The sequence below is a fragment of the Acomys russatus genome, chromosome 19, assembly GCF_903995435.1.
Source record: "Acomys russatus chromosome 19, mAcoRus1.1, whole genome shotgun sequence".
Taxonomy (NCBI): domain Eukaryota; kingdom Metazoa; phylum Chordata; class Mammalia; order Rodentia; family Muridae; genus Acomys; species Acomys russatus.
The window spans coordinates 30,712,947-30,732,320 of record NC_067155.1 but is presented as its reverse complement, the minus strand read 5'-3'; the positions used below and the strand labels follow the sequence as shown (position 1 = coordinate 30,732,320).

At 48.8% G+C, this 19,374-nt stretch overlaps 2 protein-coding genes across 2 annotated transcripts in view; one reads left to right on the top strand and one right to left on the bottom strand.

Moving 5' to 3' along the window:
* LOC127203988 (zinc finger protein 721-like) overlaps nucleotides 1-19,374 on the top strand; it is a 1,570,727-nt gene that overhangs the window by 1,055,612 nt on the left and 495,741 nt on the right.
* On the bottom strand, nucleotides 1,408-14,224 carry Lrrc8e (leucine rich repeat containing 8 VRAC subunit E). The gene is made up of 3 exons (XM_051162945.1): nucleotides 14,121-14,224; nucleotides 7,844-7,986; nucleotides 1,408-3,973 (listed from the first exon to the last, which is right to left on the bottom strand). Exons 2-3 carry the CDS (start codon nucleotides 7,979-7,981, stop codon nucleotides 1,724-1,726), a joined length of 2,388 nt encoding a protein of 795 aa, XP_051018902.1. The 5' UTR covers nucleotides 7,982-7,986; nucleotides 14,121-14,224; the 3' UTR covers nucleotides 1,408-1,723.

Below are 19,374 nucleotides of genomic sequence, written 5' to 3'. Positions count from 1 at the left end.
AAGTTGGATTCTTTCTGTTTAGTTTTTCAAGGCAGGGTTTCTCTGTGTAGGCCTGGTCATCTTGTAACTCTGTAAACTAGGTGGGGCTGGAACTCAAAGAAATCCACCACCTGCCTCTGCCTCCCAAGTGCTGGGACTGAAAGGTGTGTACTACCACCACCCGACTTTTTTTTTTTTTTTTTTTTTAATTTTGGGAGGGAAGAGATTAGATTCTTTCAGAGAAGGAGAAAAAAGAAAAAGAAAAAGAAAGAAAAAAAAAAGGAAAGAAAGAAAAAGAAAACTCCACTCGATTTCTCTTGATTAGACAAGGTCTCTACTTCGCCCTCTTTTGAAGCACCTGGGATGTCTTTCCTCCCAGGCCAGCCTGACTTCATAGACAATTGTCACCATTTGATCCTGGATATAGAAAGCTTAGAATTCATACTATACGAAAGGGTCAGAATTATAGTTCTTGTTTATTAAGCCCCCACTAGTATATTCTCCCCTGCTCAGGAAACATTCAAAAGAAAATCCCTGCATGTACTAAGAAAAAAAAAAAAAAGAAAAGAAAAAAAGAGAGAAAAAAAAAAAAAAAAAAGGCAGCCTTCACCAGCACTTTTTAACTTGGAAGCAGCCAATCTCAGGAAAGCCATGAGTAGCGCTCTAGTGAGGATCTGTGACTTCGTGACTTTGTTTACAAAGTTTCTCGTGTATGTCACATGAGCATTCTCCCGAGGAAACGCGGTGCTTAGCTTCGTGGGGCTCCCTAAGGCTCTAGAAATGGGGTTCCATATGGAGACGTTTAAGTGTCCATTCTGTTTTGAGACAAGTTCTGCTTTGTCTCCCAAGCTAGCTTCAACCTTTCAATCCCGCTGCCTCCACCTCCAGGGTGTTATATAGACGCCACTGCGTTAAATAGGCTCCCCAACTCCTGGTTTATGAAGCACTGAGTATGCTAAGCAGGCACTCTTCCAACTCAATGACTGTCCCAGCCCAGTCCTTCTGTCAACAGTTCCATTATGTAGTCTCAGGACCACCTGAATCAAAAAAAACAAAACAAAACAAAACAAACAAACAAAAAAAAACCCTGGCATAAATAGCAGGTTCCTGGCCCTCACCCAAAAATTCTGAGTCAGTATTTCAGGGGTGGGGTGTGGGATGTTTTATTTTCTTCCAGGCTCCCCAGCTGACTTTATTACATAGCTAAATGTGAGAACCATTGTTCTAAGTACCCGTCTCTGTGGCAAAGGACTTATAAAAGAAGGAATTGGCATTAAAGTTGGAATAAGGAACTACAGAACTGGACCCTGTGTCCTCTCCTTCGGAGAGAACCCCAAATATATACTGATTTGCTGTGTTGGGGAGGGTTGGAAATCCCATTGGGATGTATCCTCCCCCCCTGCCCTGGTCCCCCCCCCCCAACTCCCTAAAAGGACACTAATTAAGCTGGAATGTACAAAAGAAGGATAGCCAGCCAGCCACAGACACAGGTGTGGTTTGGGCTCAACATTCTAAGACTGAGTTAATCCTTCCCTATGGAGTTACACCCCAAATCCACCACCTCCTGCTTCTCCCCCCAAGACAAACCAGTCTTAGAATCATGTCTGAGCTGCACAAAACCAATGTATCTGGTCTTCTTCTTTCTCCTGCTGCTGGGCCTATTGGATGTCTCCCTTGGAAGACAATGCTGGAGCAGAAACATCTAAAGGCCTCTGAGTCAACACGCTCCTTCCCTCACCGGGTGTCATTCCTCCTCCATCTTCTCCCGCACCTCTGCGGGCAGCCCCTCATAAAGGGTGTCCTCCACCAGCAGCCCCGACTTCTTCAGCCCCTTACAGTCCCCAAGTTCTTCTGGCAGTGCCTCCAACCGGTTGCCCTTGAGCTCGAGGCGGCTAAGGGCGTGGAGGGAGGCCACGTGGGGCGAGAGCTGAGTGAGGTGATTGTAGCCTAAGAGCAACGTCCGCAGCTTGTGACAGAAGAACAGTTCATCAGGCAGGCCCTCGAGGGCATTGTAGGAGAGGACCAGGTGCTGGAGGCTCTGCAGGAGACCCAGCTCAGGTGGCAGGGAACGAAGGCCATTGTGGGACACATCCAGCAGGCGGAGGCCAAAGCACTGGCCCAGCTGGGTCGGCAGAGTCTCCAGCTTGTTGTGACTGAGGTAGAGTTGTTCCAGGCCTCGGAGCTTCCTCACGTGCTCAGGGACATAGGCTATCTGGTTGTGCCACAACCTAAGGGTGACCAGTTTGCGACAGTGCTGGAAACTGAGGATCTCCTCGATAGACCGGAGGTGGTTATCCTTGAGGTCAAGTTCCTGCAGGGCCCCGAGGCTGAAGATTGCATGGGGGATGCGTTCTAGCCCACAGGCCACCAGCTCCAACTCCCGTAGCACCGCTAGCTTCTTGAGGCTGTTGAGGGCAAGCAGACGCGCCCCGTCGTTGTGCAGGCTGAGTCGCTGCAGATGGCCGGCCACGTCGGTCACACTGGCTGGCACCTTCCCTGCATTGCTACGTAGAGACAGTACCTTGAGCTGCTTAAGCTCCCGGAGGCTCTCAAGGTTGGCAGCCCGAGCCATCTCTGGGGGAAAGAGCCCTTCTAAGTGTAGTTCCTCCAAGCCACGCAGCCCAAACACCCAGAGGGGCACCTCTCTGAGCTCCTCAAATTTGACCCAGATCACCTTCAGGCGATCCCGCAGGAAGATCTGTGAAGAGAAGGGAAGCCTGGCTGGCGAGTGAAGCAAGCTGAGCTCCTGAAGGTTCACAAGCTGGGAGAGCCCTGGCGGGAAGGAGATGTCACAGATGGCCTCCAGCCTGAGCGCTTCCACCTCACTGAGCTCAAAGACAGTATCGGGCAGTCCCGGGAGCATGCAGAGGGCTAGCTCCAGCCGGCCGCGGGTGTTGCGCTGCAGCTTCTGCCTCAGTTTCTCAGGTGTCCACTCATGGTTGAGGTTGAGTTGCTTAAGGCGGCTCTCGCTGACTTCGGAGAGGAAGACGGCAAAGCGTTTAGAATAGAGGGAATCGTACTGGTCGATGAGGTGGAGCATGAAGGCAAAGTCGTTCTTGACATCCGGGATGTCATTCATGCCAGTCTCCTCCCGCACGGAGCGGAAGGAGTACTCCTTGAGGGGCCTATGGAAGAGCCAGTAGAGCGTATACAGGCAGGTGATGCCGTAGACGCACACGAAGGAGATGTAGCAGAAAGCCAGCTTGGAGAAGAGGTGGGCCTTGGTGTGGTTGCAGCAAAAGCTGGCATACCCTGTCACCTCAGAGGTCTCCACCCTGCAGGCCACCAGAAAGCTGATCTTCTCCACGTAGACCAGGTTGTAAACCAGGATGGCAAAAAACTTACACACTTTGAGCACCGTCTGCCGGATGTACATGGAGTAGAGAATGTCGCCCTCCTCCACGTGCACGCGGAACTTCTTGACCTTCTCAAACAGGGCTTTTGCCTGTTCGCCCTCCTTTTTGTCCAGCAGGGTGACAGCCGGGGGTTCAGTCACCACCTTTTCCGGCTCTACCAGCACTTTCTCCTTTTCGCCTTCGCCTGCCTTTCCCGCCCCTGCTCCTGTTGCAGTGACGGCGGGCACCGCGACCCGTCCAGCAGCCGGGCCCTTGTGGTTCTCTCCAGACACCTCAGACAAGGCCCGAGTGGTCCATGGGGAATCAAAACACTTGCCCAGGATGGAGATGAAGTGTTCGATTTTGGAGCTGGTGCCGGGGAATTTGAACCAAAAGCTGGTACAGACCATAAAGATGAGGGTGTGAATGACCACCAGGTAGGGGAAGTACTTGGCATACCAGTGCAGGGCTGTCTCATAGCAGAGCTGGTTAATAAAGCCATATTGTTGGAGGTCTAGGTTGTTTTTGAGGCCGCTGAGCTCCCGGAGGCCCCCTATCTGCTCAGAGACGCCCTGAGGCAACAGTTGCTGGCAAGGAGCCTCTGATAAGTTCTCCCGGAGTTCATGGCTGGGCAGGCAGATGATCTTGTCCTGTGTCACCTAGGGGTAGGAAGAGAGTGAAGGACAGTGAGGGAACTGGGGAATTGCACAAAAGAGAAACGGGATGAGGCGGGAGACCCTGCTCCTGGGCTGTTGTCAGCTGCTTGAATGTGGAAGAGCTGTTTAAAACTACAGCAACTATCAGTTTTGATCTGAAAAGAAATACTGGGGGGCAGGCGAGGGGGAGGTTGTTGGTAAGCTAAGTTGGTACAGTGCCTACCTAACACGTACCAGTCTTGATTCTCACCAGTGCATAGGCGGGGCTTCGTGGCGCACAGAAGACAGAAGCAGGAGGGTGAGCAGTTTATGGTCACTCTTGGCTTTATAGTGAATTCAAGGTCAGCCTAGGATATAAGAGACTTAAAAAAAAGATGCCGGGAGTGGTGGCGCACGCCTTTAGTCCCAGCACTCGAGAGGCAGGCTGATCGCTGTGAGTTCGAGGCCAGCCTGGTTTACAAAGTGAGTCTAGGATAGCCAAGGCTACCACAGAGAAACCCTGTCTCGAAAAACAAAAAACAAAAAACAAAAAAACGTGTGTGTGTGTGTGTATGTGTTGAATTGTGGTCCCCAAAAGGAAACTAAGTCCCAACCCCTATGACCTCATTTGGAAGTAGGGTGATGAGTCTCATATGACTGTATCCTTCCAAGGCCAGGTGTGGTGGTGCAGGCCTTTAATCCCAGCACTTGGGAGGCAGAGGCAAGCAGATTGCTGTGAGTTCGAGGCCAGCCTCGAAGGACTGTATCCTTCCAGAAAGGGGACATTTAGGGCAGAGATGTACCTCGGTTGGTAGAGTGCTTGTCTAGCAAGCATGAAGCCCTGAGTCTCAGCCCTAACACTGCATAAATTGGGTGTTGGGCGCACATATGTAATGCCAGTACATCAGAAATGGATGCAAGAGAATCAGGAGTTCATCTGTCTACGAAAACAAAACAAAACAAAAACCTCTGAAGCCAGGCATGGTGGTACATACCTTTAATCTCAGCACTCAGGAGGCAGAGGCAGGTGAATCTCTTAAGTTCAAGGCCAGCCTGGTCTCAAAAGTGATTTTTGGGATAGCCAGGGTTACACAGAGAAATCCTCTCTCAATAAAGCCAAATAAATAAATTTTAAAATAAAGTTCTATCTATAACAAAATTTCATCTACAAGAAAAAGAAGTTATTCTACCTTGTGGATCCTGGGGGATTGAATTTAGGATCTCGGGCTTGGAAGAGTCCTTATCTGGCTGGGCATGGTGGCACACACCTGTAATCCCAGCACTCAGGGAGGCAGAGGCAAGTGGATCTCTGTGAGCTTGAAGCCAGCCTGGTCTATAAATTGAGTCCAGGACAGCCAAAGCTACACAGGGAAACCCTGTTTTGAAAACAAAACAAAAAAGCCAGGAGTGGTGGCACATGCCTTTAATCCCAGCCCTTGGGAGGCAGAGGCAGGCGATCACTGTGAGTTCGAGGCCAGCCCAGTCTACAAAGTGAGTCTAGGACAGCCAAGGCTACACAGAGAAACTCTGTCTCAAACAACAACAACAACAACAACAACAACAACAACAACACCAAACAAACAATCCCCCAAAAAAGAAAACAAAAAACAAAACAAACAAAAAGAAAGAAAGAAAAGGGGGCTGGAGAGATGGCTCAGTGGTTAAGAACACTTGACTGCTCTTCCAGAGGTCCTGAGTTCAATTCCCAGCAGCCACATGGTGGCTCACAACCATCTGTAATGGGATTTGATCGCCTCTTCTGGTGTGCATGAAGACAGAGAACTCATACATAAAATGCATGAATAAATACATCTAAGAGAGAGAGAGAGAGAGAGAGAGAGGGCTGGAGAGATGGCTCAGAGGTTAAGGACACTGACCACTCTTCCAGAGGTCATGAGTTCAATTCCCAGCAACCACATGCTGGCTGCAGATGTACATGCAGGCAGAGTATTGTATATATAATAAATAAATAAATCTTAAAAAAAAAAGAGAGAGAGAGAAAGAAAGAAAGAAAGAAAAAAGAAAAATATGTTGGGCCTGATGATGCTAATCTATAGTCCCAAGTTTGTTACTTGGGAGGCTGAGGCCAGAGGATCAGCCCTTGCCTGGGCTGCAGAGTGGGTGGAAGTTCAGGCTGGACAACTTCAGTAGACACTAACCAAACGGAGGGAGTGGGGAGGATTCAGCTCGCTGGCGGAGCTCCTGCCTAGAATCCTCCGGTGAGGGGCTGGGAACTGGTCTCTACAGAATAACCTTGGTCAGCATAGGAAGCCTTGAGTTCTGTCCCCATTGCCACAAAAAAAGAAAAAAAAGTGTGTGGGTCGGGAAACATCCTAATATTCTCATAGACTTTGATGCCAGTGTGTGTGGAGACAGAGGAGAGGAAGGCAGGGGGGGTCATTATTGGTCTGTGTGGGGGCTTTGGCACTGGCTTTCTCTTGTCTGCCTCTTTTATTTTATTAGTGATATTGTTTTTTATTGAACCTAGGGCCTCATATAAGCTAGGCAAGTGCTCTAATACTGATATATTTTTTTTTCTCATTTTCAATATATTTATTTTATTTTAGAGACAGGATCTCACTGTTCAGCCCAGTTGACCTGGCACTCACAATCCCAAGTCATCTGTGTATTCTAGGACTACAGGCATGCACTGCCACACCTGGCCTTAATTTTAATTTTTAGAGAAGGTTATGCTAAGATGCCTAGATTGGCCTCAAATTTGTGATCCTCCAGCCCCAGCCTACAAAGCAACCGGGTTTATAGGCACTAACCACATTGCCCAGGCTCCCTGTCCTCGGTCTTGGGTGACTGGAAGGGTTCAGGACTTCAAGAACAAGATCTACCTCTTTAGAGATCGACCCTTTTACCTGGAGAGTTGAACACGCTTCCCCATCTCGTCATCAGGGCGGGACCTCACCCATCTGTATAGTGCAGTTGAAGACCCCCCTCACCCCAGCTATGGGCATTGCCATGGTAAAGGCATGCCCCTGCCGCCCCTGTGGTCCTGCCTTTTACCTGGATCGCCATCAGGAGCACAACCATGGTGAAGGCCCAGTTCCTTCTTGGCTGATGGGGCTAGGGAGCGGTCAGGAGCACTTGTTGCTTTTGCAGGGGACCCAGGTGAAGTTCCTAACACCCACGTGGTAGTTCAGAACCATCCATAACTCTAGTTCCAGAAAACCTAATATCCTCTTTCTGACTTCCACAGGTACCAAGCACACATATGGTATATATACATGTATGCAGGTAAAGACTCATGCACATAAAAGGGGTGTGTGTGTGTGTGTTTTATTTTAATTTAATTTTATTTTATTTTTGGTTTTTCGAGACAGGGTTTCTCTGTGTAGCCTTGGCCGTCCTGGACTCACTTTGTAGACCAGGCTGCCAAGATGTGAGGCCACTCCTTCACACCCCCACCACTCAAGCCTCATCCCTTCCCTGGAAGGAGCAGCCCAAGAGCCCAGTCATTAGCATGGTCATGAATATGGCCACAGAAAACCCAGATCCTTCATACCTGTCTACTCTGACTTTTCCCTAAAGAGCTCATTGCCATAGTGGGGCCCTGCCTCTTCACATGCCACTCCTTGTCAAGAAGGCACTTCCTGCACGGTGTAGTGGTGCATGCCATTAATCCAAGCAGTCAGGCGGCAGAGGCAGGAGGATCATTGTGACTTCCAGGCCATCCTGGCCTACAAAGTGAGTCCAGGATAGCCAAGGCTACACAGAGAAACCCTGCCTCAAAAATAAAAAACAAGAAGAACAAGAAGAAGAAGAAGAGAGGAGGAGGAGGAGGAGGAAGAAGAAGAAGAAGAAAAGAGGATTAGTCACTTCCTAAAATTCTAATCGTAAGGAATGCCATTATGTGGCCCTGCCCTTCTTTGTGTTGTTTCTCACCTGCAGGGTGCATCCGAACACGCCGATCATGAGCATCGCCACAGTGAGGTACTCAGCCAGTACATCCCACCAGGGTTTGAGGACTTTGAACGCAGGCTGCTGTTCTGTGAACTGCTTGAACTCCGCCACTGGAATCATTCTGCCTACAGGAGTCAGGAGACGAGAGGGGTTGAGACATGGTGAGAGCAAGGTCAGGCCTGGGAGAAGAAACCCCCGAGAGTTCAGACGAAAGTCAGTGCTTCCAATACACTCTCAGCGAGGCCGGAACTTTCTAGACTCTATAAGCTATATGGCCCCTTCCCCTCTTAACCTTGGTTTTGTTGCTTCCTTCAGAACTCACCTCCATCCCAATCTCACAGCTTTTCCTGTTGTCCAACACCCCGCCCCCCCCCCAACTTATCTTTCACTGCCTACCCTCTCAGAACTCATGAGAGTAAATAAAAACACAGGGCAGCTATCCTCTGGTCTCTCCTGTGGCTGCCCACCTCTGAAGGAGGAAGCCTGTGGCTTTCCTTCTGGTACTCTTTTATTCTAGCTGGGATCTTACCTCCACCCTGCCACCACAGTATCCTCAGGCTCAAGACTTCCGGGGTGTGTCTCGTACCCCCCCCCCACCACAGGGGTGCTCTGGGCACCACCTCCAATCTCTAACCGGAAAAGCCGGCTAGGGGAAAGCAAGCTGGAGCCAGGCTGAGCTCTAGCTAAGGGCCTCAGGGGTTAGGGAGTGGCCAGGGCTGAAAGCTATTGAGCCCTGGAGGCATGTGCCAGGACACCTGAGTATTCAGATAGGGACGAGAGCCCAGAATCTGAAGGAGAAGTAAGAAACCTGGGCCCTGAGAGGGAAGAGTAGAAGAGTACATTGGAATGTCTGCGGCATGAGGAGCTCTATGCTGGAAAACTCTCAGGGTGCCACCTATGACTGGAGCCTGGCACGGGGCTGGGCTGCCAGACTGCAGGGCTGCCAGCCCACTCTGTCTATCTCTGATTTCCTTTTCCACTAAGGTATCATTATTGCAAAGGCCAGGCCCAAGTCACACGGGGGTGTAGGATACAAGCTAGGACACCACTCTCCCAGCAAGTCAGCTGGTTGGTCAGGGCAGAGAGAGAAACAAAGACTGAGGGTCTCTGGGCAGCCCACCCTGTCAGCATCCCAGCTTTCTCTGATCACATGAGTTTGTGTGTGTGTGTGTGTGTGTGTGTGTGTGTGTGTGTGTGTGTGTACATGTGCCAAGGTGTGGGTATGAAGGTCAGAGAAGAACAGCAGGAGTCAGTTCTTGCCTTCCATCATGTAGGTCCTGGGGATGGAACCCAGAGCATCAGATTTGGGGGCAAGTGCAATCTTGCTGGACCCCTCTATCCCTTAAGGTAATCAAGTTCCTACAAGTTAAGTATGGTGGCCCAGCGCACAGGAAGCTAAAACAGGAGGATTTTGAGTTTTAGGCCAGCCTTTATGTTACAGAAAGAGACCTTGTCTCAACACAACGAAACAGAAACAAGCCAGTGAACCAGCTCAGTAGATACATTGCTTGCCATGCAAGCCTGAGAACAGGAATTTGATCCCAACACCCATGAAAAGCTGGAGTGGTGCATGGGTGATGGGTGTAATCCCAGTGCTGGGGAGGCAGAGACAGGAGGGTCCTTGGGGCTCACTGGCTAGCCAGCCTCGCCTAACTAGCAAGCCTTGGGTCCGATGACTTTCTCAAAGTGGAGAGTTACAAAGGAAGACCATGACTCAGACCCCTGAAGGTGCCTTTACACTGGAACACACACACACACACACACACACACACACACACACACACACACACACACACTCATGGACACATATGGCAAAGAGACAGAGAGAGAGACAAGGGGACAAAGATGGAGGAACAGAGCGAAGCAGAGGACATACACGCACATGGACAGAGGGACAGATACAGAGACAAAAGGTCAGAGGGACAGAGAAAAGGACAGAAAAAGAGGTAGAGAAAGAATAGCACAGTCAACATCTTCTTAGGAGCACTCTGCCCTGATCACTTGTGGATCTGGCCAAAAATGGGGTATGTGTGGCACCAGCCAGCTGTTCTGACACATCCGTGCCTCTTTTTTTCTAGCTCTGTCTCTCCCAGTGGTTTGTAGTGAGTGAGGTCAAGGTAGGGGTTCAGAGCCTAGTCATTAAGCTGAGAGACAGGCACTTCACAACCAGACCCCTTTACCACTCTGGGATATGTCTCCATATAGTAGGAGGGTCTGTTGAAGAGGGAACAGGCATTAAGTCTTTTGTATAAGAGAGAACAGACAAGAGCCCCAAGTTATGCTGAACCAGGTACATGCAAGGTGAGCAGAAAACCAAATCCTTTAGATGGCAGGCAGCCCTCAATGTTCACCAAACACTCCCTTGTACTCCCTTGTCCAAAGAAAAAAAAGCTAAGTAAAAAAAAAAAAAAAAAAAAAAAAAAGTGTCTCAGGCAGAGGCAATTGCTCAGTTGATAGGCACTTGCCTGGAATGTAAAGTTCTCTGAATTTAGTTGCTAACACCAGGTAACTAGACATAGTGTAGCGGCAGTCTAAGGCAAGTGGATCGGAGTTCAAAGTCATCCTCACCTACTTAGGGCACTCGAGGCTAGCCTGGGCTACTTCAAACCACGTCCGGAAAAGAAATTTTGTTGCCTCCCTTCACCTGGGGCTGTTGAGTGTTTGCAAGGGGGTCTCCAGCACTGGAGGGAAATAAAATCCCAATGTGCATCATCTGATGGAAATGGTGGTCTAGAGGGGAGAGATGGCTCAGCAGTCAGGAGAACAGGAGGCAGACGTGGTGCCACTTACCGTTAGTCCTAACACTTGAGACAGAGAGTTCAAGGCCAGGCTGGTCCATAAAGCAAATACAGGACAGCTAGGACTATTACGCAGAGAAACCCTCTCTTGAACCTCGCCACCACCATCACAAAAAAATAAAAAATTAAAACAAACAAACAAACAAAGAAAGAAAGAAAAGAAAAGAAAAGAAAAGAAAAAGAAAGGTTTAAAGGGCTGGAGAGATGGCTCAGCAGTTAAGAGCATTGATTGTTCTTCCAGAGGACCCTGGTTCAATTCCCAGCACCCACCTGGCAGTTCACAACTATCTGTAACTTAAATATCAGTGGATTTAACTCTCTCACACAGACATATATGTAGGCCAAACACCAAATGTACATAAACATAAATAAAAAATTAAAAAAGTCAGGCTGGTTGTAAACGCCTATAATCCCAACACTAGGAGAGGCAGAGGTGGGCGGATCTCTGTGAGTTCAAGGTTAGCCTGGTCTACAAAGTGAGTCCAGGACATCCAAGGCTACACAGAGAAACCTTGTCTCAAAAAACAAAAAACCAAACAAACAAATTTAAAAATGATTTATTTAAAAAAAGAATCAGGGGGCCAGGCAGTGGTGGCACATGCCTTTAACCCCAGCACTTGGGAGGCAGAGGCAGGTAGATCGCTGTGAGTTCGAGGCCAGCCTGGTCTAGAAAGTGAGTCCAGGACAGTCAAGGCTACACAGAGGAATCCTGTCTTGAAAACCAACAAAACAAAACAAAAACAAAAACAAACAAACAAAAAGAATCAGGGCCTGGGGAGATGGCTGGGTGGTTAAGAGCACTGACTGCTCTTCCAGAGGTTCTGAGTTCAATTCCTAGCACCCATATAGGGCTCACAACCATCTAGAATGTGATTTGCTGCCCTCTTCTGGCCTGCAGGTGTACATGCAGATAGAGCACTATACACATAACAATAAATAACTCTTTAAAAAAAAAAAAAAAAGAATCAGGCCAGGAGTGGTGGTGCCTGCCTTTAACCCCAGCACTCAGGAGGCAGAGGCAGTTATATCACTGAGTTTGAGGCCAGCCTGGTTTACAAAGTGAGTCCAGGACAGTCAAGGCTACACAGAGAAACCCTGTCTCAGAGGGGTCGGGTGGGGAGAAATGAACTTAGAGCATCTCACTGATCCAGCGGTGACATTTTAAAACAAAGCAGAGTTGTTAAACATTGAGTTCCTGTCATCTAGGACAGCGTTGGTGGATGCTCCGAAGCCCTGCTCAAGCAAGGACCAACTCCCTGTCTCCACCTTCTCCTGACCCATCTCACAGTGGCACGAAGCCCCAACTCTGCTAGCCCACATTTACAAGTCACAGGACGGAAGCAAGCAGCCCTCTGCTTAGCTCCCAGGAACACACACACACAATGCAGACAGACATACACACAATTCAGACAGAGACATGGGGGAATTATCATTGTCTGACCCCATGACTCAAACTGGATCTTCCAGAACCTGCCATTAAGTTCTAGCAGGCAGATGCAAGGCTGGCCCTTTTCCCTGTGTCTGGATAGAGCAGGTGGTGGTGGGGTCCCGAAGGAGGACTCAGAACTGGGGCAAGTATAAAGAAAAATAGTAAAGGAGTCTTCATGAAAGAATACCTAGCATTGCTCTCAATGCTGATAATTTTGTTTTTAAGGTTTCTTATTTTATATGTAGGTGTGTGTGTGTGTGTGTGTGTGTGTGTGTTCCCAGTGATCTATGTCAGGTGTCTTCTACCACTCTGCATCAGTGTGTGTGTGTGTGTGTGTGTGTGTGTGTGTGTGTGATGGAACAACTTCATAGCATCAATTCTTTTTGTGTGGGCTCTAGTTTTCAAACTGAGGAGCTTGGGCTTGCTAAGCTATCTTACCCATCCTCTATCTCATCATCATCATCATCATCATCATTATTATTATTTTTTTATTATTATAGACAAAGTGTCTCAGTGAAGTCTGAGGCTCAGCATTTTACCTGAACTGGCTAGTCATCAAGCCCTGGAATGCACTAAGATTATCAATGTTTACCAAAGTGCTCTGTTTCTGTGTATGTGCAGGGCTGAGATAGGTAGATTCTTGATGATCATTGGCGAGTTAGTCTAGCCAAAAACACGAGCTTCAGGTTTGGTAAGAGATGCCTCAAAATAAATAAATAAATAAATAAATAAATAAATAAATGAAAGAAAGTGGAGAAACCATTGATGAGGACATCCCAAGGCATTCTTTGGTCCCTACACACAACCACACCCAAGAGGGGTATCCCAGAAGGCCAGGTTTGAGAGGATCCTGCAAACTCCTTCCCACATCTAAGCCTTAGCCCTGCTCCTACTGATGAAATGGAGGCAGAGGATGCCCCAACCTCAGCCAGCCTCCTCCGCTGCAGCTTTTATGCTGAGAGGCTAGCAAGAAACAACTTTCAGAATAAAAGTCAGGACTAAGAATGCGGCTTAATTGATAGAGTGCTTGCTCAAGCCCTGGGTTCAGCTCCCAGAACCACATAAAACCTGGGATGGTGGCACATATCCCTGTAATCCTCCAATGGTGGCACATATCCCTGTAATCCTCCTTAGGATAGAGGCAAAAGGAAGGAACACATCAAGGTCAGCCTAAATTGCCTGGCGAGCTTGTTAGAGACAAGCCTGCATTATATGACCTTGTCTCAAACAAAACAACATCACCCAAAACCCAAAACCCACAACCCAGGGCTGCTGAGACAGTTCATTTGGGGAAGGCACCTGCTTGCTGCCAAGCCAGGAGACCTGAGTTCAATCTCAGGGACCCATAAGATAGAAGGAAAGAATCAACTACTACAAGTTGTCCTTTGACCTCTATGAGAGTGGCATGGCATGTGCACGCTTGTGTACATGTGTACGCTTGTGTACATGTGTACGTGCGCGCGCGCGCGCACACACACACACACACACTAAGTAAATAAATAGATAAATGAAAAAAATTAAACACATAAAAAACAAAACAAAGTTTAATCTCTGCTCTTTTTACACGGGGCTATTGAGCAAAGGGGAAGTTAACCCTAGTGGCAAGTCTTGGGGGCTTATGGCCTCCTAGGCTAGCACTTTCCTAAGCCTATTCCGCTGTGACTTTGAACCGTGATTTTGGAGTCTTCAAGCTTCGGAGCCTTGAAGTGTGAGGGAACAGGTTGGTGAGGGTGGGGTTCTGTAGCTTTCAGAAGGCTCATTGAGAAAGCGCTCCCCTGTCTTTCTGAGCTGCCTGTTGATCTCTCTTCCTTTGCTTGGTCCGAGACTGCCTAAGATCCCAGGACACGAGCTCCTGGGGCCCAGGCTGAGGATTACTGCTCCCCTCTCCCAGCCTCAGCCTCCAGTGTGTGTGGGATTGCGCCCTGCCAAGGCTACGGAGCCACCCACACCTGAGCAATCCTCCCCCGGGCCATTCCTAGGTTGCTCTTCACCCATGGGACCAAAGCCCCCCAACCCCCCGATACGTACTCACCGCTCAGGGATGGAAGTCTGGGGCCCAACTGCTAGATCTCCAGGAGTGGATCGACCCGGACTCCCGCAGAGTTCCCGGGCGGGCAGGAGAGGGTGAGTCAGGGAGGGCTGGCCCAGAGGCCGGGGAGCCGCCCCGCCCCGCCCCCGGGAATGGCTCGGCCCCGCCTCGCTGCAGAAGCTCCCAGGTCGATTCCATTCCACGCCACGCGACCTCGAGCAAAGCAAGACATTCTTGAGACAGGGGCTTTAGAAGTCTGCAGTCCTACTAACTCCTGACGGTGGGGGCAAACTGGTATCCTGCAGATACACCAGCTGGGCAGGTGTCAGGAAAGTGGTTCTGGGAAGTTCTTTCAACCCTTAAGCATCCCCACCTGGTACCAAAGGCCGGGCACCACAGGCTTCCTATCGGGGAAGACCAAGAACACAGGGCTATCCCTCTTCAGAGCTGGCCTCTCTCTCATCAGGAGCTGTACTCAGCCATAGGAAGCTAACCGGTGGGGCTGCTAGCCTGTCTCTGCTCAAGCTTGTTTTTGTTTTTGTTTTTTTGTTTTTGTTTTTTTTTTTTTGAGACAGGGTTTCTCCGTTATCTTGGCCATCCTGGATTCACTTCTCTGCTCAAGCCTGTGGCTCATCCTGAGTTGTTGGATGGTTGGGGTAGGGACAAACTCTTTCCTTAACCTGGGGTGTTTCAGGTAAAAGAGGTGGACCCCGCAGGGCCAGAGAGTTCAGGTAGGGGGGTCTTGGAAGTTGGAACTACATCTTCCTCCCCACCCCCACCCCCGCCCCACTCCTTCTCCACAGGGACTAGTCTCAAATCCTCCAGGTAGGCAAGGGATGATGACCTCGAATTTCTGATCCTCCTGCCTCCAGCATCTGAGTCTCTACCACCTGAGAGGATTACAGGGGGGTTTGCAGGCCGAGGGATTACAGGCCAGGGCTATCGTTTGTGGGTTATGTAGAGCAGGCAGTGGAATCTAGGGCTGTGGGGCAAGCATTCTGTCAGACGAACTAAACCTCCAGCCTCTAAGACCACGCCTCACGATCTGCTAAAGGAAGCTCTGACCCAAGTCAGAGGCCGTCAAATCAAGAATACTGCCTAGGTACATCTGGAAGCTGCTAAGTTTGAGCCTTCATGTACTCTCAGAGTGAAAATGCACACAGAGAAAAAGAATTTGGAAGCTGGAGAAATGGCAAGGCAGTTAAGAGTGTGCACTGCTCTTACAGAGGACCTGAGTTCAGGTCCCAGTCACGTCTGGTGACTCACAACTATCTGTAATTCTAGGGGATCTGATACCTTCTTCTGGCTTCTGTAGGCTCCTGTTCTCTCCTGCATGTACATAATTAAATGGAAAGAAATATTATTTATTTATTTATCTATTTATTTATTATGTACACAATATTCTACCTGCATGCCAGAAGAGGGCACCAGATCTCATTATAGATGGTTGTGAGCCACCATGCAGTTGCTGGGAATTGAACTCAGGACCTTTGGAAGAGCAGATGGTGCTCTTTTTTTTTTTTTTTTTTTTTAGTTTTTCGAGACAGAGTTTCTCTGTGTAGCTTTGGCTGTCCTGGACTCACTTTGTAGACTAGGCTGGCCTCGAACTCACATGGTCCACCTGTCTCTGCCTCCCGAGTGCTGGGATTAAAGGCGTGTGCCGCCACCACCTGGCTCAGATGGTGCTCTTAACCTCTGAGCCATCTCTCCAGCCCAATATTAATTTTTTTTTTTAATAGAAAAACCCAGCACTTGGGAGGAAGAGGCAGACACACACTGCTGTGGGGGTGTTCACCAGAGAGGCTACAGAAGCCAAAAAGCAAGGTCAGTAAATGTAGAGACTTTCCCAGAACTATGCACTTTGATGGATGAGGCCTTTGTTTCCAATTTGCCTAGTAGGGCTGTCTTCATGCTGAGTTTTATGGCCTGGATGGTACTTCCACCATGGAGCCAGTTGTGCTAGGGTCTGGGGGCCTGTTACATGCATAGAGAGTTCAAGGCCAGCCAGGTCTTCATAGTGAGATTCTCCAGATCAGTGAGCGACTGGAAACAAGCTAGAACCCCTTAAACCTAGAGTAACTCTTCAGGCAGCTCATGAACACACCTTTCTGTGTTTAGCAGGCTTTCCCTCACCCCTACCCCCTTCCTTTCCTTACTTTCTTCCTGGCGCTAGACGGCAAAACTAAAGCCTTCCTTAAACTAGGAAAGTGTACTACTACTGAGCTACGCCTAAATGCCCTGTTTTATTGATCTTTGTTTAGAACAGGGTGTAACCATACTCCAGCCTAGGATAGCCTCAAACTTGCCAAAATAGAGTGTGTGTGTATGTGTGCGCGCGCGGGCGCGTGTGTTCTTTTAGAGACAGGATCTTTCTTTCTTACTATATAACACCTGCTGGCATTCTTTAAAAAAAAAAAAAAACCCATATTCATTTATTTTAATGTATATGAGTAATCTGTGTTCACACACACCCAGAAGCGTCAGATCCCATTACAGATGGTTGTGAGCCACCATGTGGTTGCTGGGAATTGAACTCAGGACCTCTGGAAGAGCAGCCAATACTCTTAACCACTGAGCCATCTCTCCAGCCCCTTGCTAGCATTCTTTTGCCTTAGCCTCCTTCATACTGGGATTGTATTAGTATGCTTGACTTTCCTTTTAAAAAAATTTCTTTTTTAAATTTTGGATACAGGGTATTACTACACAGCCCTGGCTGTCCTGGAATTCCCCATGTAGACTAGGCTAGTGATGGGCATGGAATCCAGGCTACAAGTACAAGCTGCTCTCGAACTCTGTGTAGCCAAGGATGAACATGAACTCCTGGTCTTTTTGGCCCCAACTCTCCAGGGCTGGAATTACAAGTTTGTCTGTCTGTCTGTCTGTCTGTCTGTCTGTCTGTCTGTCTATCTGTCCCTGTGTGTGTGTGTGTGTTCTGTATGTGTGACCCCACCCACCCCAGTATATTTGGTGCTGGGATTCAACCCAGGCCCTCTTCAATTTAGCTACCTTCTCTGCCCCGCCCTTTGGCTTCTAGATAGACATTAAGTTTACAAACATGCCAGGAATGGTGGCATAGCTTGTAATCCCAGTCCTAAAGAGACTGAGATAAGGGGAACACAAATATGAGGCCAGCTTGGGCAATGTACTAAGACCTTCAAAAAACACAAAACTATACCAGTGAGGCAGCTTAGCTGAAAAAGTACCTGCCACTCAAACATGAAGGCCTGGGTTTGGACCCTTAGCACCCCATGTACAAAGTCAAGGAGACAGAGAGAGGTGAGTACCTGGATCCTGCTGGCCAAACACCCACCCTCCCTAAATGGATGTGCTCCAGGTTCAGTGACAGACTCTGCCTAAAAAAATAAGGTGGAAGAGGCAAGGAGACAAGGTTTCTCTGTGTAGCCTTGGCTGTCCTAGACTAGCTTTGTAGACCAGGCTGGCCTTGAACTCACAGCGATCCGCCTGCTTCTGCCTCCCGAGTGCTGGGATTAAAGGCGTGCGCCACCACGCCCGGCGATTTGTTTTTTTCAAGACAGGGGTTCTCTGTGTTAGCCTTGGCTGTCCTGGACTCACTTTGTAGATCAGGCTGGCCTCGAACTCACAGCAATCCACCTGCCCCTGCCTCCCAAGTGCTGGGATTAAAGGTGGGCGCCACCACTCCCAGCACATGTAAATGAGTTCTAATTGAAGCAACCAAGTGTGTGTGTGCTTCGTTTTTTTACTTATTTACTCATTTGTGTGTGTGTGTGTGTGTGTGTGTGCGCGCATGAGCGAGCGGGTGTGAGACGGGTGGGGGGGAGAGGGATAGGAGGGAGGGAGGGAGGGAGGGAGAAAGACAGAGAGAGAGAGAGAGAGAGGGGAGGGAGGGAGGGAGGGAGGGAGGGAGGGAGGACCTCAGAGGACAACCAGTGGGAGTCAGTTCTACTGTGTGCGTCCTGGGAATCCAACCCAACTTGTCAGGCTTGCCAGCAAGTACCTTTCCCCTCTGAGCTATCTTGACAGTCCTTTTTAAATTACATTTTTATTTACGTGTGTGTGTGTGTGTGTGTGTGTGTGTGTGTGTGTGTGTGACCATAGACAGGAAGGGTGCTCTGTGTGTGTGTGTGTGTGTGTGACCATAGACAGAATGTAGGAGGTCATGCCTCAGGGTGGGTAGATGTAACACAGGAAGGGTGCTCTGTGTGTGTGTGTGTGTGTGTGTGTGTGTGTGTGATGTAATACAGGAAGGGTGTGTTCTGTGTGTGTGTGTGTGTGTGTGTGTGTGTGTACAGGTGATCCAAGTGACAGGGGGAGTCAGGAGCTCACACAGATGACAAATGGTAGATCTCGGAGGTAGCAAGGTCGTGATGACAGGATCAGAACTCCAAAGCAGGGCATTCGGTTCTGAGGGTTTTCATTTTCCTCTTTCTTCCATTGCTGGGTCCTTGTATGAACACAACAACCCTTAAAAAAAAAATTCTCTGTGTTTGCTTTGTGTTGGGTGTTCATGTGCATGTGTGCGTGAAGGTCAGAAGGCAAGCTCAGATGTCACAGGGGATGGGGATGGGAGGGGCAGGGGTGGGGGTGGCTTCTTTCATGCAAATGGACCTGAGCCCTCAAGCACCCAAATTCTTGTGTCCCATAGCAAAGACTTAGATCAGGGACACATGGCTAGAAATAGGAATGGAGGGCTGGAGAGATGGCTCAGAGGTTAAGAGCATTGACTGCTTAACCAGAGGTCTTGAGTTCAATTCCCAACAACCACATGGTGGCTCCCAATCATCTATAATGTGATCTGATGCCCTCTTCTGGCCTGCAGGTGTACATGCAGGCAGAGCACTGTGTACACAAAATAAATAAATCTAAAAGAAGAAAGAGGAGGAAGAAGAAGAAGAAAAAGAAGAAGAAGAGGAGGAGGAAGAGGAGAAGAAGAAGAAGAAAAAGAAGAAAAATAGGAACGGAGATAGCTTATTGAGGAGAGAACACTTCTGAGAGTGGGAGTGGGCTAGTGAGCTGAGGGAAAGCTCAAAGCTGAAACTGCTGAGCCTCACATGGAACTCTTTATAGAGCTTTTACATGACACCTGCTCCACCCATTTTAGATAATCCAGATGTTTCTTGAGCTATCTATGGACCACGTGGCAAAAGGCTTCTTTTGGGGCAATTTGTTTGTTTGTTTTTTCTTTTTCTTTCTTTCTTCTTCTTCTTCTTCTTTTTTTTTTTTTTTTTGAGACAGGGTTTCTCTGTGTAGTCTTCACTGTCCTGGACTCACTCTGTAG

Bases quoted from the DNA above. Each gene is read 5' to 3' on its own strand.
- Lrrc8e (XM_051162945.1), bottom strand. From the start codon at position 7,981: ATGATTCCAGTGGCGGAGTTCAAGCAGTTCACAGAACAGCAGCCTGCG. The intron at 3,974-7,843 runs GTGAGAAACAAC...TCCTACCCCTAG, and splicing joins TGTTCGGATGCACCCTGCAG to GTGACACAGGACAAGATCAT.